Here is a 26,775-nt window from a genome sequence, read left to right on the forward strand (position 1 = left end):
GTATTGTACCGCGCAAATGTTGCAGAGATTTTATTGTGCTTAAGCCACCTGGCAATTACAACACCTGTACGTACTGACGACTAGTAGGGCTGTTACCGATTGTACCGGTGGTGCTGTAGGTCTAAATATCCGCCAGAAACAGCAGCAGAAAATGTCAAAAACGCCAGCATTCCTGCAGCAACATGTACGTATATAAAATATGAAAACTAGAGACATTCGTCAATAACGCTTCTCTTATTTGTGATATTATGGCGGGCAATTGCACAAAGCGTCACGTATTTTTTAATATGCAGGATATATTGTTTACGATTAAGGCAGTGTTGGTGTTTGTGAATTGTGCACTACTGCCAAAGCCAGCGGCATCACCACATCATTTGTTTAATTAAAAATAATGATAATTTAAGTGAATTAAACAACGATGAATTGGGTAACCAACCAAAGCAGGATTCTCGTGAAAGGTGTCTTGAAGCTCTGGATCAATAACAATAACAGTATTGTATATTTCTGTAACATATTAGAGTGATAAAGTACAGAGTAATAATCATTTGCACCCCCCCCCCACTCCGCTGCTGGATGAAGGCCTCCCCACATGGAAATTGTTTGACCCAATGGTTGATGTACGTTGACGAAGGGAGCCCAATACTGCAGCACATAAACCCCTCTCTACTGATGTTAGCCGTGGTTGGAAATGAAACTCAATTACTCTACCGTAAGCAGGGCCACAGTTGAGCCAGCAACGTCCCTGCATGTGGTTACAACCGTGGGCTCAACTTTGACCCAACCTTCCACGTTGACTGATACAGCAGCTGCTGAAAAGTTAACAGTGATTAAAACGTTCACAAGTACAGATCTTTGTCGCACGCGATACGCAGCTTCATAAGTAGCATACTATTTGATTTAAAATGCACCTACACAGCAAATAAAGTGCACTACTTTGGGCCAGATAACTCTAATCATACATACCTAAGACCATTTTAAACAGACTGATAAGCATTGTTGCAGATTAGCATAGTGCTGTGTGCAGTACAGGCGGCAAGAGATAAATCTAGGGCAGGAATACCTAACCTGTTTACAACACACCGCACAATGCGAGACTGTAATGATAGGGTATAGCCCCAATTTTATTATATTAACAAAGGGGGGACCGAGTAAACATGCAAAGTCGTCCCAACGCCGCTGGTATGTTGTGAGAACCATTAAAATCGGCGATGTGCCACACTGCTTTGTGTTGACTGCACGCGTGCTTGCGTACGTAGGTTTGCTAGCGTGCATCACGAGTGTGTAGATCTTTAATACAGAGCTCGGTCACCCCCCCCCCACGCACACAAACACACACACACTAACTTGGGGGGTCTTCTCGTTGAAGCCGCAAGGATTGAGCGGTCCTTCACCACTCCACGTGGCCACCTTGTTCGCGCCGCAGAGATGTGGAGCGACATCACGGGGCAGCAGTGATCGTGGTTGGCGCTGCGCTGCGAACCCGGCGGACAGAGTTCGATTCCCACTCACGGCCCAACATCGGTGACGAATGTGCCCAGCCTCCCCTAGGTCGACTCGGCCTCAAATGGGTACCTGGTGCGATGCGTAAAACATCGCCACTGGGGAGACAAAGGCGGCCGGGCGTGGTTGCTGGCCACCCACCCCTCGCGTGCCGTGCCGGCCTTCATAGGTGCTCGCTAACAGCACTTGGCCCTACAGTCTAAGGCTACACGGGGGGTCTTTGTCTTTGTCACCATCATCGAGCCGAGAATGTCAGCTGTTATTGTAGTAAAGGAACCCTACATTGTGTACACACGACTCTGCATGTACCTGCCGCATACATCGTGTGCGTCGCACAACACACGCACAGAGTACAGAACCTGCTGCAGTAATGTGCTCTTTTGGTTAACTGTTAAACATTAACAATCGACGCGCACATCTTGTTCAATGGCAATAACGTATAACCCCTTTCCAATGCCATGGGTGTTGTTTGACCATACTTCACCGCACCGGTCGATACAGGCCGTGGGTGAGCATCAAACTCGTGTTGTCAGATCCGTGTGTACGTTGAACTTCTTTCGCACCGTACGTAGCCAACCGTGCTAAATCGCAGATGCGGGGAAGGACAACAAACTAAAAACACAAAAGTAGTTCTATAGAAATTCGTTTTAAATTTGAAAATGAATTTAACATTTAGGTTCTAGTGAGGGGTGTTGTGCACTTCGCCACCACTGTTTTTAATTGGCGGATGTTATGGGTGAAGTGTTTTTTAGACCATAAGATTATATTTTAAAAAACTCCAAGAGTCCTGTAACGTTTGCTTAATAGATCGACTGCGTTGCTGCAAAATTGACCCGCGTGGACACTGAACGCTTAAGGTGACCGTCAATTCAGTAGCATCAAAACGCATCTCATTTAAGGCTAGAAAACTGGCTTCTTTTGTAGGTGTTTTTTTCTGGTTTAAATAAAAAAAAACCCCTCCTGAGTGACCAGCCCTATAAACATTGTTCTTTATATATTTACGTTCTCAAACATGGCCGACAGAAACCGCATTCCATATGGATGAAACTTCCTGCTTGCAAAGTTTCTGCTGAAAACTGAAGCGTCCAAGTAACACAAAAGACTTTGCAACTCCTCCTCCTCATCCTCCCACCAGCAACCACCACCACCACCCCCCATCACTCCGGAGCCACATTTCCATGTGAAAGGTCTTTTAGATTCAGGCCACCTGATGAGCTGTTAATGCACAAGTTACTCATTCGAATTTAAGTAGATTTCTAGGCTGTGTACCACACCCCACCACCCCTCTCTCAAACTTCACCCCCCCCTCCATCTCTTCTTCATCTCTTCTCCGACTCCACCCTCCTCTCCCCACTCTCGCTCTTCAGTTTGGTTTTTTTGTAAAATGGATGCCCCCACACTCTTAGCACAGATCCAATTGTCACGCCACACACACACAGAGGCACATAAACAACAACCCCCCCCCCCCCCCCATCTTTTTACAAGATCCTGTTACCAAACCCAGGCACGTCTCGTTTGAAACCATCTCCATGGCTGCCGGTTAACTGTAATTGAGGAAAGGGCCGTATGTCCCCGGATCGCTTTCACGTGTGTATCCATGGCCCCATGAAGAAGGTTAGTCCATGGCCGAACTCCTTGGAGACCTTTCAGAGTTCACATTAATAAATCCTGCTCAACGTTTTTATTATCACTCAATCCACAGCGGCACCTAAAAACGAAGTTGAAAAGCTCACAAATTGGATTCCGTGAGATTCCTCACAAAGATGAGGCTTTGGCGAGACAATTGTAAATGGCAGTCAATTGGTGCACGTGTACAAATGTGTTTCTGCGCGTGTAACAGATGGTGTTATCCATAATTAGGGAACGAAACAGGAGGATGTATCCACACGATCTGTATGTCGCCTGATGATGCTAGTTTTAATTACTGGAAAAACGTCGTACTCCGATTATAAATGTTGTGGATTTGCTCTCCAACACACCGGTGTGCTGTACTAGTGACGAATTTGCCACGTTCTGTTTACGTGACAAACCTTACTAATTGCCTGTGTCGGGTGGTAGCGGGTTTAACGACACATTTATATTTACGCGATCTAACCCCAAACAAACGTATGGATGGTATTGGTCGCGAAAGCCTACGTGTAAAAAATATGTTGCTTACACTTAGCACCCCATTTGGACTCAAATTGTTCTTGCAAAGAGACTCTCACTTTAAATTAAACTGATATTCTGTAACGATTACAACAATCTTGACTTAAAGCTGTCGTGACTGCAGGAATTCATATTCTGGGGTCTTTCGGTTGAACCTATCTACGTGACTTTCCCTAAAGACCCAACAATAGAATTACAACAATGCACAGTGGTGGTCAGCATCTCTTGTGACGCCGAATTGACCACTAACATTGTTTTTCTCCAGATTTGAAGCTTTCGTGACTGCAAGGATTCATATTCTTAGGGTTTTTTTTCGGTAAAGTCACGTAGGTCAAAAATTAAAATTTATAAAAGTACATTTTTTTTTATTTTACTTTTATAAATTTTAATTTTTTTACCTACGTGACTTTACCGAAAAAAACCTAAGAATATTGTTTTTCTCCTTTGAAAATTAATTTCAGTTCTACACAAAACCTTGCTTTAAAAAATAATTTTTGAGAATTAAATGTGGGGGGGGGGGGGGTGTCACAGTGGACCAATCCACTGCTCGATTACAAACTGCAGCATCAGTCCTGGGAGGTTGGCTGACCACACACGAAGCGCTGTACTGCAAACCACGCGGGGTCATTGCGGTTTGTTTATGGGAAGGAGGGTGTTCATCACCGGTTCCGTAGATCATTCGCCACGAAATAAAAAATGTCCTTTGCCAGGAATCGAACTCAGGGTGGGGGGAGAGCCTGATTCATCAGGCGGTGCGGTCTAACCACTGCAGCACATTATACACAAGATATAAAACATCACACACGCGCGCCTGGCCATCTTCTAAGCCAAGTTAAAGAGAACATAATAATCACGGTAAACTTCCACGACTTTATATGTTAAAGTTGGCTTTCATTTAACAGCCTTATTTTTCGAAGATCAAAAGCTTACTGTACAAATCTTCACCAAAAGTGTTGAATTCGCTGAGCCTTAAGCCAATTGTCATGTTTAACTTGGCCCCAAGCTCCCTCACACACACACACACCTGTGTTTGGAGCCGTTATTTAACGCGTTTATTTTCTCGTAACTTTATCGTTTCGTAATATATTTTTTGAACAAGATATACAAACAATGTCCATATCCCGCGTGTTCACACGTGGACACTGAAGACGCACAATACAAAACGGTGTGTGTGTGTGTACACACACGTGCACGATGTTTAGTTGATAAATAATACGGTGTAGTGTAAATGTACGCATGGTTTGTTTATGTTAATAATTTAAATGTAGTATGGGAAGAAAAAGGGAATTATTCGAAACGTTGCTATTAGTTGGTTACAAATATTTGGACAGGAAATGATTAAATGCAGACCATCCCTTAAAACGTAAAAGATTAAGCCACTCCGATTGATATTTGCAAACTTATTACGGCATCGTAAATCGATAATATGCACACAGTATGGTACTGTACGTACAGCACGTAGCTATTATACAAATGCAATTTTAAATACACAAAACATAAAATGCGAGCATTTTGTAATACACATTTGAAAGGGTAAGAAAATAAGAACATGAACAAAGTTAATGTTTTGCAGGAAAACAATGCTGTTAATTCAGATCACACCATTGATGTGTTATAAAAGGGCAGGCGATCTTTCTTTGCGTATTTGTCCCTCCAGCAAACATTAAAAAATAAGCTCCTATTCTGAAAAAAGGTATTCGGTTATTTATTCAAACACACCGTGCATGGATTTGTAATGTTCGTTAAAAAAAATCGTTTAAACTATTTAAGTAAAATGTGCCGATTATATACATTTTTACTTTAAAAAGGAAAAAGAACACGTTAGCATACGTTAGTTGGTACGGATTTTTTAAAAAGAAAACGTACATCTCATTAAGACCACACCCTTCTTAAATGCAGATTAAACCACACGTTTAATGATTTACAACGTAATTATCTTAAGTGATTATCTCACGAATGCATCAAGGGGATTACTCAGAATTTTTCACGGTATTCAGGTTCCCACAGACGTCTACGCACTCCGAATAAGCATCAACTCGCATGTACCGAATTAAGACACACGCATTGAACAAAAGGACGAGTTACATTCCACGTCAATACATCGATGTAAATGTCACTGCTAACCAACTCGGCTTAACCTTGTCAAAAAACTAGCGGAGGTTGTACATCAAGCGATGGCATTTTCAGGCTTCTTATAACGATCATTTTGCACGAACAAAGCCATCACACAAAGACTGTCTCACCGCACCGCGCGCTTTCAGATGCGCTTCTGCGGTCGTCTGGAACGTTCTTCCGTGCGATATTAGAAAGCCACCGAAGCGATGCACCTCTAAATAATATAGGTTGACAACTCATTTCTTTAGAACTGCTTTTTGTGTTTATTTCTAGATTTGAAGCTTTCGTGACTGCAAGGATTCACTCATATTTTTTTCGATAAAGTCACGTAAGTAAAAAATTAAATTAAAATTAATATTTTATTTATATTAATTTTAATTTCACTTTTTGTGTTTAGTTCGTCGTCGTCCCCCACACACCTCCGATTACCACGATTGGCTACGTACGGTGTGAAAGAAGTTTATAGAACTGGTGACGCAAGAGACGGATGATCTTGGGGCAATGTCACCCTCAGACGATGCACATACAAGAGCAGACAAGCGAAGTCGAGCTGTGATTCATGAACACATTTATTTCACCGCATTTCCCCTCACTGCATCTTTCGACAAACCAGGCACATGTGTTTTTTTTCCAGACGTTTGAACAACGGCACTTCAAGAATGTCTCCCGGACCTGTTACAAATACAGAAATGCATTTTTCGATCAGAATTATGATGAGAAAATCCACCCCCTTGCCACAAACTTCTCATCGTTGTTGTCCAAAAATAGCCCCCCCCCCCTTAAGTCGTAACTTATCTAAATATGCCCCCCGTACCCAAAACATCACTTCACGAACCGTATAAAAAGATGTCAACATTTTTTTTAAACAATACAAAAACAAACCTGATTTTATTTGACATTCCAGTTTTCTCCTCTTCTACGTACATTCAGTAAATACATTGAGGTATTGGTTGATAAATATTACAGTACTTTTTTTCCCCCTTTCAAAAAACGTTGGAAAAATATTGCCACTGTAGTAGTAAAGCAGCTATAATTAATACTTAGTTCAAGAGAGGATGTTTTATACTTCCAAAAATCGTAGCATGTCATTGTTTCACAAAGGCCTCCTCCTGAATAACCATCGAGACTAAGGCAGACCAGGCCAGAAATATTTTAATTAGTTAACAAAAGCTGTAAAATGTGTTTTATACGACTGATTATCAACAAAAAACAACTTTAACCAAACAAAGATTCAAGCATATATATTTACAAGGCACTGAGGTAGAGCGAGTAGTATGTTCATCAGTAGCAAAGAAGGCACTCGGTTGTAAACTAAATGTATCAAATGTTTCACAATCACTTCAGTCTCATTGTGGGTTTCTAAATGTGACATCAAGCACTTTACGGGGTTAAAAAAACAAAAACTTTTTTTTGGTATTCCGTTAACACGACCTGTTATATATGAAAAGTGAAAACACGACAAAGTGAACAATGTGGTACCCACCTACATTCCACTTTTCAACAGATTCACAAAAAGCAACTTAATTTACTCCATCATCCATGAGCTTATCCTGAGTGAATATATATTTTTAAATACAGTTTGCAATAGGCGAGGCTCCCCCCCTCCCCCATCGTCACAACCGCCCCACCTATGCCTGAAAAGTAACGTTACTAAAAAACAAGTCTACGATAAACGCAGTAATAAATAAAACAGTACGCGAATTAAAAAGACAGCTCGCAGGTTAACGCTGCCGCCTTCTACGTCTATGCATCAACAAAAACGTAAAGAGGGGGGGGGGGGGGTAAAAAACATTCGATTTTTTTTTCATATTGATATATAAAAAAGGTCACGAGAGCTTATTTTGTTGTGTAAATGTACGCGTAAATCACTAACCTGAAAAAACTACCGTCTAAAAACATGTTTATTAAAACTGCCAAGTGTTGTTACGTCACCTCCGCGTGTAAACATATTACATTATATACAAGCCCACTACGTGCACAAATTGCCACAAAGTATGCAATGGTCACACACTCTTAGACATTTTGGTCCATTTGAAGAAATATATAGCAATGCTAATTATTTTAAGTTTACTTCACTCGGGTATTATCTTATACGGAAACAATTTGATGACGTTTTTTTTTAATAACGGCATTGCCAAATTTTGTACAGCTCCTATAACATTGATTCTAGCACCACAAACGACTTGAAAAGTCAGCGGTTATAGGGATCTGAACTTGCGTGCCGTACGGTTAAAACTGGGCAGCCGCAACCAATAAGGCCGATGCATAAATCCCAACAGAAAAGCCAAATGCTATCGCTGTGGTCCGTCGTAAAACGTACAACTTTTCGGCGGACTTTCACAAATTCATTTTAAAAACACGTCAAAACATTTCACGGCCTTAAAATAATCATTTGTTCACTCTATTATGTCGTTCGGCCTTTTAAAACTTAGAAGCGGGACCTCTGGGCAAAACGGAATAATTCACATCGCTTGCAAATATATAAAAGCTAATCAAAATAACACGACCGACCAGTGGTATTTTAGAAACGTAAACTTTAAACTTTTAGTTCTCACTCTTTTTTGTATTAATACGCTTTGTGCAGGCCCGCCACGTGCCAAAATAAAACAACATGGTCGCCGTTCAAATGTGACGATAGCATTCACATCAATTCCCAACCTTTCAAACAATTCAGGGCATGCAGAAAACATTCCCTCGCCCGTTATTATTTTCTACTTATTTACTTACGCGTGTAGGACAGTTCCATGGCGTAGAGGTTTAAGCAGCTGGAACATATGTTTAAAAAGATAATCCAACCATTTTTTCTCTTCTTCCCCGTTTAGTGACAGACAATTCTTTCTTTTCGCTTGACGCTACTCTTCGTCAAGTGTAAAAAATAAAAATGTACGACGTTATTACTTCAAGGCATACATCAGTTGCTGGAAAAAAATACTTTGTTTCAAAGAAAGAAAGAAACTTGACCTGGGTGCTGCGTTTTTAATGCAAGAGTCAAGAGATCTAACACGGGACAGCACCAGCCCAACTTTTAAGTCCAGGGCATCAAGTATCCAACGACTAATAACACGGTCGACGCGATGAGTCCACAGCTATGAACGTGACCCACCATGATCGCCGTTATCGATGAATGCACAGCCATCATCATCACCATCAACACCAATGAATTCACAGCCATCACCAGTTAATGTATCATTATCGCCGTTATCAATCAAGCCACAACCATCATCTTGATCATCATCGCCATCATGAATGAATCCACAGCCATGAACTACTATATCGTCATCACCACCATTATCGATGAACCCAACCACTATCATCATCGCAATCAACAAAGATTCCAAAGCCATCGCCATATCAAAATGGCACGAAGGGCACTAGGCCAGCTCCTTGTCGGCATCCATGAAGCGCGCGTATCGGTGCGCCGCTTCTCCCTCGCTCACCATCCGCTCCATCGCCGCTGCCTCCTCGTGCTCGTCTCCCTCGCCACCGACGCCTCCGCCAAATCTCGGCGGCGTGCCGGGCACAGCCACGTTCTGGATCACCGAAATCTCGTTCACCTTGGCACTACCGCTACTACCGCTGCTACTACTACCACAGCTGCTGCCACCACCAAGGCCAATGCCGACTCCACCACCTCCTCCACCACCAGCACTAGCACCTGCCACTCCTCCACCTCCCCCAACCGCCGGCACGGCTCCCACCATCGCCGATGACATGGGCAGAGAAGGCGGCAGTAGCGGCTGCGGCTGCGGTGGCGGCGGCGGCGGCAGCAGCGGCGGCGGCGGCACGGCCAACCCGTTGGCGAGCAGCGCCGCGTACTGGATCCAGAAATTCGGGTCGGACCCAGACCGGTGGCCTGACGCATGGGGCCCAGCGGAGAACACGTCGGGAGGGAAGTGGCCCAGGTGATGGGGAGGCGGTGGCGGAGGCGGCGGCGGCGGGTGCTTCACGACGATTGAACCGCCGCCACCGTCGGCGTTGCTGCTGCCGGCGACGCCGTCTTCCCCGGTCGCCGCGTTGGAGTCGGAGGCGTCGGACGACGACGGCGGTGGCACGGCGGAGTCGAGCAAGCAAGGGTGCAGCTCCGCGGAGAGGCGGCGTCCGCGGCGCACGGGGACGCTGTTCCACATGTGCGTCGTCATGTGCACCTGACGGTGGTACAATGGGCAACGGGAGAACATCGGCAATTGCCTTATTAGGTACATTTAAAACAAAAGGTCTCCTCCATATAGCCTTAACAGAGCTTAGGGCAAGTGCTGTTCGCAGCGAGCATTTAGAGAGCGGGGGGGGGGGCAACCAAAATAACAAGAGCCATTTTTTATCTTTCCGGAGCCACAATGCATGGAAATACGAGACTGTCCTTACAAAGCGATAGTGTAGCGGTTAGCGCTATGCTGCACTATGAACCCGGTGACCCTGGTTCGATTCCCGCTCACAGCCAACACCAGTGACGATTATCTGAACCAGTCCTGGGCCTCCAAGGAAAAGGCTTGGACGCCTTTAACCAGCAATCGATAAATAAATGGTATGCGAGGAGGAAAACATGTTTAAAGGCTTGATCTTACTTTACCAAGCTGTACTTTGACTTTACTAAGCTGAAAACCAACTAAAAAACACTGACATGAGAAAGCAACACTGTGTGGGCAGGGTATATATTTGTCCTTCATCTAATAAGATAAGAATGTGCCATTGTTAAATCAAAGCTTCCAAAAAAACGTGCACACGCATGGATTATTCAATGCCATTTGTCCACGGAAGTATTTAAATTAGCAGGATGGAAGCAGAAGCCAAAAAGCGTTTGCACATTTCCAATTTTTCGGACGCTTTTGCATGTATTACGCAACTGTTGGGAAAGTAAAATCTAATTTTTCATTCGCATGGGATCATCATTACAATACGATGGGGGGGGGGGGGGGGGGAGAATCATCATGTTACAGACAGACATGAATTCCATGTTTACCGACAGAAGGTAGGACACCCAGAGAGACGGACAGACAACGCATTAAAGGCTTTCAGCCTTAATTGCAAAGCGCGGTAAAATAAATAATCGGCACCTTGAGGTTCCCCTTGGTGGTGAACGCCCGGCCACACACGGAACAGGCGTACGGCTTCTCGCCGGTGTGCGTGCGCGAGTGGATCTGCAGGGCGCTCGCCGACGAGTAGTTCTTGCCGCACACCGGGCAGTTGTGCTGCTTGCTCGAGCGGCGGCTCGTGAACGGTGGCGTGGAGGACGACCGCGGCGACACGAGGCTCTGCAGGAAACCTCGCGGCAGGCCCATCCCGAGGCCTAGGCCCAGCGCCTGGCCGGGCGAAGGCGATTCGCCCTCGGACGGCGGAGCGACGGACGGCGGCTCCTGCTTGAAGCCGTTGACGGCGTCGCCAGGAAGCGACAGGGCCCGAGCCACGAGGCCCGTGCCAGAGCCGACACTCTCTTCCAAGCTCTGACCGAGAAATTCTGCCGAGTACCCCTTGCGGTGGGTCAGGATGTGCTGCTTGAGGTTGCTCTTAGTGGTGCAGCCACGGTTGCAGATGGGGCAGATGAACGGCCGCACCTTGGTGTGGCTCCTGTAGTGAATGTCAAGGGCGCTCTGGTATGGGAACCGCTTGCCGCAGATGTCGCAGGTGGTGGCCTTGCCCTTGCTCTGATCGTAGGGCGAGAACGAGCGAAAGGAGCCATTCTCCTGGCTCTGGTCCGCCATGCCATCGTTGCTCCCCTCCGCGTTGGACTCTGTCTTGATGGGGTTGAAGCCCTCGCCGAGGCCCACCAGGGCAAGCAGCTTCAGCCGGTGGTCGTTGGTGCTGCCGTTGGACAGGGAGGCAGCGCTGGACGGCGCAGGGCTGAAGTCCATGCGCGAGAACTCCCCATATTTGAAGCTCAGCGTGCCATCCTGGCTGGAGGCGTCGCCCTCGGTGATGCCGTTGAAGCTTTCCTGGCTGAAATTCAACAGGCCCGACTTGGGCTTCTTCCCGGTGGATGCGTCGGATGACACGGAGCCGGGCGGAGACGGCCCTTGGCTGAAGCTGGGCCCGGGTTCCGCGGCTCCCTCCGTGAAACTGGTGTCCCTCGCGTCGGCAAATTCCTCCTCGTCGTCATCCGCGTCGCGATTCTCGCCGTCGGCAGATCCCCCCTCAGCAGTTTCCATGTTGTCGCCGCTCAAGTAGCTCGCGGCCTCCTCCGCCGGTCTGTTCCGCTCGCCGGCGTAGCGATCGCCCGTTTCTTCCTCATCCTCCGCCGGAGCCGCCGCCGCCGCCACCACCCTCGTCGTCTCGACCGCTTCGGGGGAAGCCACTGCAGTGGCGTAGCCCGGGGCGGACGGCGGCCCCCCCTCGCTCTCGTTGCCGCTGCCGCCGATCTGCCCGCCCATGTGCATGCGGATGTGCTGCTGCAGCACCATGGCGTTGGTGAACTGCTTCTGGCAGATGGGGCACGAGTGGAGCGCGCGCACGGCCGGCTTGCCCCGGTGCACCGCGTAGTGCAGCACCAAGTTGGCCTTGGTGGTATAGGCCCGGCCACACACCTTGCACTTGTGCGGCCGCTCGCCCGTGTGCGTGCGCATGTGCACCTTGAGCGCGCTCGGGCAGCTCAGCACGCGATGGCACACGCCGCACTGGTTGGGCACGGCGCCGACCCCCGCTCCGTCGTCGCCGGGAGCGCCGGCGGAGCCACCGGGCAGGCCCCGCTCTTCGAGGCTCTGCACCAGCTGCTCCAGCTTGGACGTCTCTGAGCGCCGCCTGGGGTCCGGAAAGCCGCCACCGCCGCTGCCGTACGAGAAGTCGCTCCGCAGCCGCTCCTCGAAGTTGGCGCGACTCACGTGTGCCGAGGCCTCCGAGTTGCTCAGCGAGTTCATCTTGTTGTAGAACATGTAGTTGGTGGACGTCGCGAAGCTGACCGCCGTTTCGTCGTCGCGGCCGCCCTGGCCCATGCCCCGCTCGACCTTCACCGACGACAGCTTGTCACCGCCGCCGATGCCGCCGATGCCGAAGGCGCCATCGTCGCTCGGCTTAAGGGGCGGGTAGGCGATCTTGTCGTTCTCGCGGACCGCCGCCGACTCCTCAGCCGAGATGCTCATGCCGTAGGGAAGCCCCGACTTGGTCACTACGTTGTCCAAGTGCTCGGCGACGGGGTGCGGGTTCATGGAGATGTCGGGGTACTGCTCCTTGTGACGCTGGAAGTGCACCTTGAGGTTGCCGCGCGTGGTGAAGCGGCTGCCGCAGATGTTGCACTTGAAGGGGCGCTCGCCTGTGTGTGAGCGCAGGTGGATCTGCAGGGCGCTGTCGCTGCCGAACACCTTCCCACAGTAGCGGCATTTGTTTTTTATGAAGCTCACCGCCGCCATGGCCGCCGACGACGCCGCCGCCGCCGACACCTCCTCCCCGCCGGCCTTGCGTTCCGACAGGTGCCGGTTCCTACGGTGGCGACTGCCGTGGGACAGCGCCGGCTCGCCGTGCTGGCTCTGGAAGGGCACGACGCCGTGGGGCAGCCTCGTCAAGATGGGGTACACCAGGCCGGGGGACGAAGTGGTCATGGTTCCGAACGATGGAAGGATGCCCGGCGAGCTCATAGCACTCACGAGGCTGCCACCCTGAATGTAATTGGTCGCCGCGGAGACGCTGGACGTGGCGACGTGGATCGGCTGCGGTCGTCCCAGCGGCGCCATCGTCGTAGTCATCTTCGCCGCGTGGTTGAGGCGCATTGGGATGGACGCGGCCGCAGCCGCGGCGGCCGCGGACGAAGCCGCCACCATGAGCGTCACCTGGCTCCGTATCTGCTCGATGAGGTGGAGCTGGTTCATCTGCTGCTGGTGCAGGGACACGAGCTGCTCCACGATGAATGGCAAGCTCGCTGCCGCACCAGACATGGCCACCTTGTTACCGCCTGCTGCCGCCGCCTTCTCAGAGCGTCCCACCTCAAGCGCCTCGGACGAAGAGTATCCATTCACCTTCCCTTTGCCACCGCCGCCGCCACTCGACGACGACGTCACGGCGTGGCCTCCCACAGAGCCGCTGGAGTCTGCCCTGAAGCGCTTGCTGCCTTCAAGGGGCGGCGGCGAGTCGTTGGGGAAATGCGGCGCTTTGGTTTTGCCGTCGCCGTTGGGGACGGCGACGGCGACGGCAACCGGGAATCCTTCCCGGAGGACTCCGATTCCGTTGCCTGGGCTCCCGTCGTCCGGTGGGACTTTGTCACTCTCCTCGACGATGAAAACAGCGGGGGCCTTGCCGCAGCTCTCCATGTGCTGGCCGAGGGCGGCCACCGTGGGGAACTGGCCGCAGCAGCTGTCGCAGACGTGCGCCCGCGGACTGCTCTTGTCGCTGCCGCCATCGCCGCCGCTCTGGTTCAGCGCCGAGGAGCAAGCTGTGGGGGACAAGAGACAGGGGGCGGGGGGGGGTGCAGAAGCGAGAGGCTCGTGAGCAAGCGTGACCCCGTCGCAGCGGACGCCATAAAGATTCCCCGACCATCAGAGGTGGGACAAAGTCATTGTTATGCAAGTCCAAGTCGAGTCGCAAGTCATCAAATTCATGACTCGAGTCTGACTCGAGTCCAAGTCACATGACTCGAGTCCACATCTCATAGGTGGGACAAAGTCATTGTTATGCAAGTCCAAGTCGAGTCGCAAGTCATCAAATTCATGACTCGAGTCTGACTCGAGTCCAAGTCACATGACTCGAGTCCACACCTCTGCCGACCATACAACTGTAAAAGTATCATGCTGTTGGAGTATAGTTCAAAGAGCAAATATGCTAAATAATTATTATTCATGCAATATGGTCAAATTCTTTATCCATTCCTGAAAAATGTATTTATGAATCACCTACTGTTGGTGATTATGCATATGCTGTACTGTGTATGTGGATTGTATCACCAGTATTGGTTATAAGCATTCAATAGTTTCTTAAAATTCCCAGATATTAAAATCACATCGAGGAAAATATACAGTGTCCCCACTAAAATAACAGCAATTGTTGAGAAAACAACTTTTCATTTCAAAACCTCTACAGGCCAACCACCAAAATCACAAAAAAAGTAAAATCACACATTACATATAGAAACTGGTATTATTTACAGGCATTGGCCAATCCACTGCTGGATGAGGTCCTGCCCATGCCTGGTTGTAGAGGAAGCATGATGAGGCCATCAAAACAGAGCCAGCAGTGTGGTTAAGTGGCACCGGGCTACATGAACCTGGCAATCGGAGTTCGATTCCAGGCCACGGGTAAATGCTGAGTGATGCTACCACCGCCCCTAGGATCAGTTCAGATACGACTTAAACCGCAGTGACCAGGGTGGTGAAGTATGCTCAACAAGCTCAATGACCGACACGGCATAGGGGAGGCCTGCATCCAGAAAGTGGATTGATAAAGGGCTGGATACAAGAATGACACTGCAGTCAACAAGGGGCAGGCCCACAGGTGAAGTACCGTTACTGTAATAGCTTAACGAGAAGGTATCATATGCATACTGCATGCACAGGCCACCCGAGATGTTAACGCTCTCGCCTGGTACACAGGAGGTTGTGGGTTCGATCCCGACCCTGACGCATGTAGATTTGAAATTTGTTCGTTCTCTCCGTGGTCGCGTGGATTTTTCTCCGGGTGCACCGGTTTTCTCCTCCGCATTAAAAAAAAAAAGTTTAGTGTGTTTGGCTGCGATAAATGTCCACGTGATAAGTCACTTTGTTGAGCTATCATGTGACTATATAAGCTCAGTTGGCCTAACCTTGTAAAAAATGTCATTTCAAATTATTTAAAATGAAACTTATTGAAAATTTAGATCAAAATTAAAAGTGTATTCAATTCAAAGGCTACCGCTCGAGTGTTTTTTTTACCTTTTGACATAGGTCAGCGGTTACATTACATTAGGGTATATTTACTTAATCATACTTATTAAGAATGGTAAAATTATGCCATGACGAGATGCGATTAAGCAATGCAAATCGAACGAAAAGGCATTGTTGGGACACGTGAAGAGATCAACAGAACCAGAGGATCAGAAGATTGGAAAAACATGTAGATCAGAGAACGCAGACAAAGCCAAGACCCCCTTTATGATTAGTAAGAATTAACACATCACACCGATACTGCTGCTGCATTTAGCAAAGCACCTCCGAATCAGTTATGTTGGCTACGTACAGTGCAAAAGAAGTTCAACATACAATGGCTGCTGCTAGGTAACTCATATGCCTATTTACATTTTTTTTATCAGAAAATAGTAAAACAAAATTATTCTCACCAGGCCCAAATGGTGTTACGTGCAGTCTCCTACCTTTAGTAAAGATATGGATAAGGTCCAGTCATTCACAAAACGTCTCCGATTACGTATTTGACTATGTATTTTTTTTCTTTTATGGCCAGTGTTATTAACGAATGTGGCAAGTTACATTTTAGTTGTTTATTAAAGTAAGCAAGCTTTGGGCCAGAAACACCACGTGGCCAGCAGGGATGTACGTACGTTGAACTTCTTTCGCACCGTACTTAACCAACCGTGCTAAAATCGGAGCGGGGGGGACAACACACGATGGCCGGTGGTCAGGATGGAGAGTGGAAGAATGGGAAGGAACGCATCCGTGAGCCAGGGATGACCCCCACGGAGAGAGCGCGACCGTCCAAGATCATTCACATGGAGGGGCATCACAAGAGCCCGCGAGGATGGCGACGGCATGATAGGGGAAGCCTCCTCCATCCAGCAGTGGAGCGAACATGGCCGCTGACGATGGCGGCAGGCAAGGACAATCGGCGTGACGATGACCACTTGTTGATAATAGATGACACCGTTGTTTCTACAAACTCGCCATTTAGAAGAAATGCACCCACAGCTTCAGCTAAAGACACGCGGTGGATAATCTAAAGCGTCAGAGATATACTGCAACTCCCTGCCCTAATCCCCCCCCCCCCCCCCACACGCCTAGACCCCTTCACAAACACACACTGACCAGCGCGGTGAAGTATGGTCAAATCGCTCGCAACGACCGACAGATACACGGCGCGGATCGCGCACTACGCTACAAACCCGGATAACTGGGTTCGACTCCTGGCCGCGGCCGTGGTGAAGAGGATTTACGAGCCCGACCATGGGCATCCCACTACGTGCCACAACTTCTTGCCCCGTACCGATCAGCCTTCATCCAGCAGCGGATTTCCAAAGGTCTGAAAATTATTGTTTGGTCTGAAAATTATTATTGTTTATGGATAATGGGTCGCGAGAGGCTACGTGTTAAACCGGTATTGTTTGACTTTGGAACATCAACTTTTATTTGTTAGACTCTCTCGTGCTTCTTGGAGGCTTATTAAAACAAAAACTAAGCGCGAGATCGGGATGGGTGGCGCTGCGTATTCTGTGAACGGGGTCGGCCGGGGAGGTGTGGGACCGGTTTTTCTACTTAAGATTTTGCATTCTATAGTTTTTTTATGAACAATGGGACTTGCCGAGTCAACAAATAAACAAAAGACAAAGACACCCCCCCCCCCCCACAGGCTTTGCATACGTTTGGGGCAAAGTGTTGCTAAGCGAGCACTTTTATGAAGGCCGGCACGGCACACGAGGTGGGATTATGGTGGCCGACACCTCGCCCGGTCGCCTTCATCTCCCTAGCGGCGATGTTCACGCATCGCACACAGGTAATCATTTGACGCCGAGTCGACCTAGGGGAGCGAGGGGGGAGTGCGGCTGCACCGCTCAATTATAAATCGTCAGCGGTGCTGGTGGCCGTGAGCGGGGAATCGAACTCGGCTCGCCGGGTTCGTAGCACGGCGCGCGAAACCGCTCCCGCACACAGCACGCGCACAGCGCACGCACAGCACACACACACAGCACGCACACAGCACGCACACAGCACGCACACACAGCACGCACACACAGCGCGCACACACAGCGCGCACAGCACGCACACAGCACGCACACAGCACGCACACACAGCGCGCACACACAGCGCGCACACAGCACGCACACACAGCACGCACACACAGCACGCACACACAGCACGCACACACAGCGCGCACAGCACGCACACAGCACGCACACAGCACGCACACACAGCACGCACACACAGCACGCACACACAGCGCGCACACAGCACGCACACAGCACGCACACAGCACGCACACAGCACGCACACACAGCGCGCACAGCACGCACACAGCACGCACACACAGCACGCACACACAGCACGCACACACAGCACGCACACACAGCGCGCACAGCACGCACACAGCACGCACACACAGCACACACACACAGCGCGCACAGCACGCACACAGCACGCACACAGCACGCACACACACAGTCCTCAAGTGCAGCAGCAGCCCACCACCATGCTCATCTTCCTTTCGGGTGTCATTCCTGCAAGTACTTCACAGCCCCCCCCCCCCCGTGTACAACACCACGAATGCCTCATCCTCACCGCCCCTGCGTGGGAGGCGTTTGAACCATACTTCGCGCCAAACCCTGGTCATTGTGGGTTGAAGTGGACGGGGGGGGGGGGGAATCCGTGGTTGGGTCAGGTGCCAAGGGAGTGGGGTAAAGTATTACACAGCAGTCGCGTGCAATGCTGTTATTGATGTCACAATCAATGGCACATATCAATATGGGGGGGGGGGGTGAGCGGTTGCTGGCCACGAACACTCTTGGAGTTTCGATTTAAAGTTTTCGTGACTGCAGGGATTCATTTTCTTGGTTCTTTCGGTAAAGTCACGTAGAAGGGACATAATAAAATAATCAAAATAAAACATAATAAAATAATTATCACGACGTTTCGGCCACAACGCAAGCAGCCGTCCTCAGGTGAAGAACAGGTCTGTCGGGAAGACAGCGTCCGACATACCTGTTCTTCACCTGAGGACGGCTGCTTGCGTTGTGGCCGAAACATCGTGAGAATTATTTTGTTATGTTTTATTTTGATTATTTTATTATTTCCCTTCTACGTGACTTTACCGAAAGAACCAAGAAGAAGAACTCTTGGAGTTGATTCCCAGTCACGGCTAACAGCAGTGGCGAGCGATGTCTGAACCGGTCCCAAACTTCCCTCTCCCAATTCGCACCGAACAGCGCGAGACGGAGTACTGTAATACCGATTTACGCCGCTATGAAGAAGGGCCTTTACCCGAAACGTCGCCTGCTAACAAAATAAATGAGCAAAGTCGCCTTCACACACACACACTGTAATAATCCGTCGTCTCCACGTGAAAACACGGGACTGTACAAGTATGTCTTACTCGTGCCATCAGCCGCACCACACGCGACCTCCTGGGCGTGCATCGATATCGGCAGCGTCGTTGCCAGACTCAAAAGCAAAACTCTGGACCGGTTTTGACATTAAGCGTCTCATCATCATCAGCAGCAGCAGAGGCAGGCTTCGCTTGAATCGATGTCGGTGGACCTGCCCAGATGTTTACAGGCAGGGAGGAGGACTCTCGCGATCTGTGCGCTATGCGAGTCCCAGGATCGATACTACACTTCATGTCTTGTTATACGGAACTAAAAAATAAATCCATAGCCTCATCGCGCGCTTCTTCATTGTTTTTTTGTGTTATACACAATGACGCGAATTGTTACTTTGAGTAGTAATCGTGTTCAGTATAAGTTTGCACATGGATTACGATTACACATATCGTATATTACATATCAATCCAAACCATTCCATTATTGAAGACAACGTAGGAGAGGCCACCAGTTGGGCACAGTAAGAGCTTTCGCTGAAACGAGTTCGTATTAAAACAGGAGGAATAATCGTTAATGTATAATAATTGTATATGTACATAACATTAAACTTTCATATAGTTACAATGCATGGTTTCACGTTGAGCAGTTATGTTTTTCTTTTTAAGAGTACTCGAGCACCATATCTAATTGAACGCTTCTTTAGAACTGTAGATATTTAACAGTGGTTGATATTAAATCTGCATCAATCGACTGTCGGTTGTGGGGGGGGGGGTGAATGACCATACTTCACTACTCTGAATATTGTAAAGTTTGGAGGAAGATTGGTTTCAGATATCATTCAGCATTGGTGATAGCCGTGTGGACGTGAGTCTAATTCATATCCAGCAGATATGCACCACTGTTATCATCCCAACCTTACGGTTATTATTTTGGATATTACGTTCAATATCTACAAAATTATAATGTGTACATTCCATTAAATCGGACAGGGTTTTAGTGCTTAAAATGTATGAAATCCAATATCGAAAACTCACGAGTTATATTATACACATTTGACTAACGCGATGAAGTATGGTCAAAAGGAAAAGTTAAAGTATGCACACACTAGTTTAATGAGTTAACTATACCAAACCTTTCAATTTGTTAGAATATAAATACAAAGTGTTATTGCACGCTATGCTGTGTGTATATACACACACACAACCATTGAACACACACACACACACATACGACTGTATGAATACAAAAAACATTATGCCGTCAATCCACTGCTGGATTGGAAAGCCTTCAAATTCAATGCCGGTCCAAGGCATTTTTGACCATACTTCACCACGCTGATCAGCGTGGGTTTGGTGAAATGGGTCACCCCGGGGACCGGTTCAGATATTTAAAAACCACTCGCCCAGTGATGGCAAGCTGTGGACTGGGGCTCGATCTCGAGTCGCAGGTTTTCACAGACGCGCAGTCCGCTACCCGCTGCCACACCACTGCGTCTTACAAGCACTGCAGAAACCCGACTAGTGTTGTTGTGCACATCCATTAGCGGGCCTCGCCCGCTTTCTGTCGGCTTCAGCGTCGCACTCGGCCGGAGGGAAATTACTCGGTTCACCGACGGTGTTTAGCACGCGGGCTTAGCAAATGTGGAACTTTTAAAAGGTCGAAATCCCCCCCCCCCCGGCCCCCCGCCCGCCCTATCAATCAACACTTCTCGTCGTCATTTTTGGGAGAGCCCAAATTCGTAAAGTTTTGCCCTTTCAGATGTAAGCATAGACTCGATTATATCGAGGTAGCAAATGTTTATATCCTTCCATCCCATCCGGTACACCATTGTAGCTTACATTACACGCGACCCATGCAGTCACGTTCTTCTCTTCTATCCTGTATTAAATAACGAAGTAATGAATTGTAGTCTTAAAAGCATGTTATGTACACGTTTGGACTGCAGTAAACACAGCACACGGTTAGCGTAGCTTATATTCGAACAGAGCAGATACACACAGATGTGTGTGGTTTATGCCTTTAGCTTTAAACGGATTTACCCTGCGAATGCGCCTCCCCATCTCATCGCATGAATAATTATCAAGCCGAGCTAGGAGGGCGAGCATGGTTAGTTCTATACTGTGTTAAGATGGGAGACTGCCCTGGACATACCAGATCTAGCTTATAGATTCTGAACTGGGCAAGCGATAAACACCACGTCCTGAATATCCAGGCCCTATCATGAGGTTTGGGTGGCGTCTCCCACATGTGTGGTGGGTTTTGACGCCGATACTCTTCCAGTTTTGTTCACAAATCGCGGACGAGTTGGCCAAACATTGCAATGCAGAACCTCTCCTGAAGATTATTCTTGAAACTCGGTTAAGTCTTTCCTATATAACCAAAGTCGGGTATTATTATTATAGTATTTGGGTCTTTCGGTAAAGTCACGGAGATATGTTCAAAGAAAATAACAAATAAACTATCTACGTGACTTTACCGAAAGACCCAAAGAATATGAATCCCTGCAGTCACGAAAGCTTTAAGTCATGTATTATCATTTTTATACGATCGCTATTGTCTTTGTTAAAATGGACCCAACGCAGCTGTACATTTGGGCACAATTTCGTTATACGACGACCCAGCGTGGCACGAGATCACAACATCGCACCCCAATATTCATTTTAAACAAACCCGCACCGACCAGCGTGGTGAAGTATGGCCAAACGACCTCCGCGACCCCCCCCCCCTCAACTCCTTCATCCTGAAGACGACTCCGACAACGGGGACTGTACCGTGTACTCTCCGCACGCAAGTCACCTGGACTAAACACCACCAGCTGAACAAGTCGGACACAGCGGGGAGTGACAGCGCGCACGAGGCCAGTGGTGAGAATTCCACGTTTCTATGGCGGGAACCACACTACTTACAAAAGGGACAATCCGTCCTGCTGCTCGTGACGTTAATGGTGATGGCCCACGTTGGGGTGGCTGTTACGGATTAGGATCCGTACCGTTACAATGACCGCGGCTACAGCAGCGCACGCAGTGGGGGGCCCACGTACTTGGACATCGATAGGTAAGGTACCGGGGGGGGCTGAAGGGGGGGTATCCCCCCCCCACACCCCCGCCATGCTGGTCAATAATATTATAATATTCATAATGTCGGAGCAACTTAGGAACAATCAAATCCACCACTCAAAAGTGCTCTACGACGCATCACGCACTTTCGTGACACGAATGGCCCGCGTGATGAAGTATGGTCGAATATTTCCCGTGGGCACCGACAAGATGCGCGGTGAGTTGGGGGTGTTGGCCTTCAGTATGCAGTGGATTCAAGGATGGCTGTGAATTACGACGTCGCTTGCAATCCACCACGCCACGAGATCTGATGCTACATCCCGACTTTCATTTGTAACAGCAGCGAAATAACGCGCATCCCCCCCCCCCCCTGTTGGCAATCAACTGCTGGATGGGTCGTGGTAGCTTGCTTGGCCATACGTCACCACGCTGGTCAGTGTGGCGAATGGCTTAACAGACAACCACTGGGGTTTAATTTAAAAATACTTTTAAAAAACAAGCAAACCCCGTAAAGACGAAACTAAAATAATTCATCAAGTTATCCTGGCATTTGAATTTAGTTGGTGCGAAGCTACTGCCTTTATACATAATTTCACTCCGTTGCATATGGTACAGAAAACTTGAGCTTCCACGAAACTCAATTAACACTTGAAAGAGCTCAAAGCACGGATTTAGATGCATTCTTGGATTTTGCATTGCGAGACAAAGAGGAGGAACGCGTGGATTAGAGAAGGTGCCCAGATCTGGGACATCAATCGAACTCTTCTTGGTTCTTTCGGTAAAGTCACGTAGAAGGGAAGTAATAAAATAATAAAAATAAAACATAATAAAACAATTCTCACGACGTTTCGGCCACAACGCAAGCAGCCATCCTCAGGCGCCTGAGGATGGCTGCTTGCGTTGTGGCCGAAACGTCGTGAGAATTGTTTTATTATGTTTTATTTTTATTATTTTATTACTTCCCTTCTACGTGACTTTACCGAAAGAACCAAGAAGATGAATCCCTGCAGTCACGAAAGCTTTAAATCGAAAATCAATCGAACTGTTGAGCAAAGTTGAGTTGGCTTGAGCAGGAGGCCATGGTCTAGAATGGTGATGGAGCGGCAGCCGGGGGGCAACGGAACGCGTCCAGGGTGACGTCCAGTGGGGAGATGGAGCGTGGGATCAGCGCGTGTGCAAGGTGGATTCTTGCGCTGTAGGTTTATCGAGAGGTGGCGGCGGCTTTGGGGCATTCCTTCTTCCAGCAGTGAGTTGACCATGGCTGATGTTGATGATCGTCTCAAATAGAAATCAAACCTCTACAGGAAGCGTAAACAAAAACACAAATCGGAACCGATGACCGACTGATTGTGGTTGCTGTTATTAACGCGCTGCGCCCTTCATATAGTTGAGTGCCAACGCCCGCTTTGTATATCATCGTAACCCCCCCCCCCCCCCATGGGTTTGTAGGCCTGAAGCATCATCATCATCATCATAGTCGGCCATGGTCTATTCACTGCTAGATGAAAGGCCTCCCTCCACCTCCTAGCCCCACGCCGCCGTCGCCATCCATCTCGGCCCCGACGACGCGCGAACGGATTTCATGGCGACATCTCGGCATGGTCGTGAAGTCTCCCGAACTCGTCATCCCGGGACCCTTCGAGCGATGCATTGTGTCCAAGCCCACCGTTGTTATTTGGTTGTATCAACAGGCGATATGATTACGTGACCAAGTGGCCTGCGTTGTGTTCTACCCCCTCCCCTCCCAGCTCCCCACGTGCTCCTCATTCTCTCTCTCGGCAATTCCAAAGCGCCTCGTGGTCTACGCCTCTTTTTTTACTCCAAGCTTCCTCGTCTTTTGTTCCATTTCCTTTGTGACGAGTTGTCTCCATATTCTTGATGCATGTACATCGTCCATCATAGCGGATAAATGCGCGCGCGCACACGTACGGTACCGTACGTCTGTTTTTGTAAGATATAGGATATAGTTCTAAAAGCGTTTTTTTTACCCAGGGATACAAAAGGCAATCATCGTTTTAAACACCAAGTAAACTGTACAACATTTGGAATGCACAGTCATATCTTAATGACACCGCATCTCAAGACGCGTTACAACACTGCAGTTAAGACGCGAACCGTGCGTTCGCTACACGTGTTCAATTGTGTGGCGGAGCGGTGGCGCAGTGGTTAGCGCACTGCGCTCCCAAGAACCCGGGAGAACTGCGTTGGATTCCCCGACTGCGACGAACATCGGTGGCGAGGTGATACACGAACCGTTTCTGGGCCGCCTTTCAACGACAACAACATTATCATCAACCTGTAACGCACCGCTGCCACGCACGGTTCGCTCGCTCTCGCAGAGAGAGGACGACGCAGAATGAGCGAGCAGGAACCACAGACGAGCGGGGAAAACGATCAGCACACACACCCCTCCGCTCCCCTATTGACCAGCGTGGTGAAGTATGGCTTTAAACGACCTCCCTTCTCCCCAGCAGTGGATCGCCAATGGGCTGAACGTTATTCTGATTATTCAATTGTGTTTTATTGAATTACACCAAAACGTCTCGCAACACCCCGATCGGGCGGTCCCCATCGTTAACAAGGACGACGTTGCATGCCGAGTGAGTGGTGAAGTTTCTCGAGAAGGTCCTCGTCATGCGCGCACACTCCACGTGCTATCCAACAGCCGCATGCGAATCACCGCTGTTATTGCAGTGTTGCTATGCATCGTGTGCGTGTGTGTGCGCATTAACCGCGTGCACGCATTTACGTGCAGGCGATAAATTCGCATAACTGTGCGTGTAAACTTACGACTGTATGGTAACTATTAAATAATTGATGTAACGATGAACGCGTGTGTGTGTGTGCGATAGCGTGAGTATTTACGTTCGCGTGCTCAAATCTATTCACGAACGAACATACCCACATGCAACTACATTAGTCGATAATAGACATTCAACTCCGCGCATCCAAATCATGTGGCTGTGCAACGAAGATAGAGCGAGACTTCACAGTAAGAACCAAGCATGCAACATTACACAAGTATTACTCTCGTTAAATATACGAACATCTCCCAAGTAAGAGTATGCAACTTCGCACCGTATTTATCCGTGCGGGCAATGTAACCGTGGCCGGGAATCGAACTTGGGTTTCATAACGCAGGCGGCGAATAATCACGGGGCGGGGGGGGGGAGGAGGTTAGGGGGGGGGGGCAGGTTCGTAGCCGTCGATGGCTGTGCGAACAAGCGGTGGAGGGGGGGGGCAGGCACTGCTACGCAACTTTGTACGCACTCTATAGCAGTGTAACTATGGATGCAGCAATGCGGCCCTTTAAACACAAACACACGACACAGACGGATGGGCCCTGCGGGACGAGGTCTCGAACGGAGCGCGCGGCTCTTCCACAAGCCGGAACCGTTCCGGCCGTCAAAACCCCCTGGATGGAGATGGAACGATGAAAGTCGGCGCTCGGTTTAATGATTCGTCATTATCATTCAACAAAAAAACATCGTCACAGGAACGTGGAGAGATGGCGGCGGCTCGGAAGAGGCCTTCATCCAGCAGTGGATTGGACCGTGGCAGACGGGAGGGTGATACGGGGTCCCGTAACAAACAAACAAAAAGTGAGCCATGAGCGCGATGAAAAGTTCGAGGAGACGGGGGGGGGAAGAGGAAGCGGAGGGACATCTCGCGAACGCACTCACCGCTCTCCGAAGAGTCGGGTCCGCCTTCACCGCTCTCGCCGAAGTGCTGCTGAGGCTTCGTCTGTTTCCGCCGAGACATTTCGTCAGCCTGGTGTCCCGCAGACACCGGCTCTCCCCCCCCTCCCCTCTCTCTATCTTTCAACAACCACCAGCACCACCACCACAACCACCAGCAGCAGCAGCAAGCAATAGCCCGACCCCGCTAGGAAGCCGCTGATCAGCTCGCTAGCGGCAGCAGCAGCAGCCGGTAACAGCGACGCACAACAAAAAGCGATCTTCACAGTAACTGTTTGTAGTTCTTGCTCCACGTTTCTCTTGTTCCCCCCCAAACAGCGAGTCGGAGTAGGATGAGGAGGGGGGGGGATACAAAACAGCCCACGAAGACTACACCTACAGCCCCTTGAGAAAACACAAGAGGCTCTTGCCAATGGGCGCTCGCAAAAACGAGCTGTCCGAGTGAGCCACGCACATTCTACCGCGTGCATGCGATGATCTCGCAACGGTGGTGGTGGCGATGATGATGATGGTCGTGGTGGCTGTAATGATGATGCATGCTTTACCTAGCGCTCCGATTGGACACGTTATACCCCCCACCCCACCCCCTCCCCAGATTATGCGAGTTATTCGATCTTAAACAATTAGCGCGTCCGTTTGTGTGTGTGTGTAGCGAGAGCGCGCGCGCGCGGTGGGAGTTGGTAAGGGGTGGCTCGGGTTGTGGATTGGGTAGATGGGTGGCTTGGCTTGACGGGGTGGGGTTGGGTGGGTGAGTGGTGATGGGTGGTATGGGTGGGGATGGCGAAGGGTGGGGATGGTGAAGGGCGGGGAGAGGGAGGGGGGTCCCTCTCACGCACAGACACAGAAAGAGAATTCGGGGGCGGGTGGAAGAAATACTTGCATGAATCAGCGGAGGGGATGATGTGGATGGGTGCGGTGAGCGGAATGGGGGAAGGGGATGTTGAGGAGGGAGGGGGTATGGGGGTGGTGAGTGCGAGAGGAGGAGAGAGAGAGAGAGGGGGTGAAGGTAGTGGGTATATAGCTTACACTACTCAATAGGGAACAAAAATCTGTGCAGAATTTGAGGTCACCGTGAGGGGTGCACCGGGTCACGGTTTAAACGGAGGCT

The 26,775-nt window shown here is 49.2% G+C and overlaps 1 protein-coding gene across 1 annotated transcript; it reads right to left on the reverse strand.

Annotated features, from left to right (window-relative positions):
• Positions 1-6,314: 6,314 nt before the first annotated feature.
• Positions 6,315-26,224, reverse strand: LOC144735099 (sal-like protein 1). The gene is made up of 3 exons (XM_078617509.1): positions 25,653-26,224; positions 10,815-14,113; positions 6,315-9,908 (listed from the first exon to the last, which is right to left on the reverse strand). The coding sequence occupies exons 1-3, from the start codon at positions 25,729-25,731 to the stop codon at positions 9,135-9,137; spliced, it is 4,152 nt and encodes a 1,383-aa protein (XP_078473635.1). The 5' UTR covers positions 25,732-26,224; the 3' UTR covers positions 6,315-9,134.
• Between the last annotated feature and the right edge of the window lie 551 nt (positions 26,225-26,775).

This window comes from Lampetra planeri, chromosome 54 (assembly GCF_965212315.1).
Source record: "Lampetra planeri chromosome 54, kcLamPlan1.2.h2, whole genome shotgun sequence".
Lineage (NCBI taxonomy): Eukaryota > Metazoa > Chordata > Hyperoartia > Petromyzontiformes > Petromyzontidae > Lampetra > Lampetra planeri.

Coding starts and splice junctions, on each gene's coding strand:
- LOC144735099 (XM_078617509.1), bottom strand. CDS start 25,731: ATGTCTCGGCGGAAACAGACGAAGCCTCAGCAGCACTTCGGCGAGAGC. Junction 14,114..25,652: donor ACCCGACTCTTCGGAGAGCG/GTGAGTGCGTTC, acceptor TGTCCCCCACAG/CTTGCTCCTCGGCGCTGAAC. Junction 9,909..10,814: donor CCACCAAGGGGAACCTCAAG/GTGCCGATTATT, acceptor TACCACCGTCAG/GTGCACATGACGACGCACAT.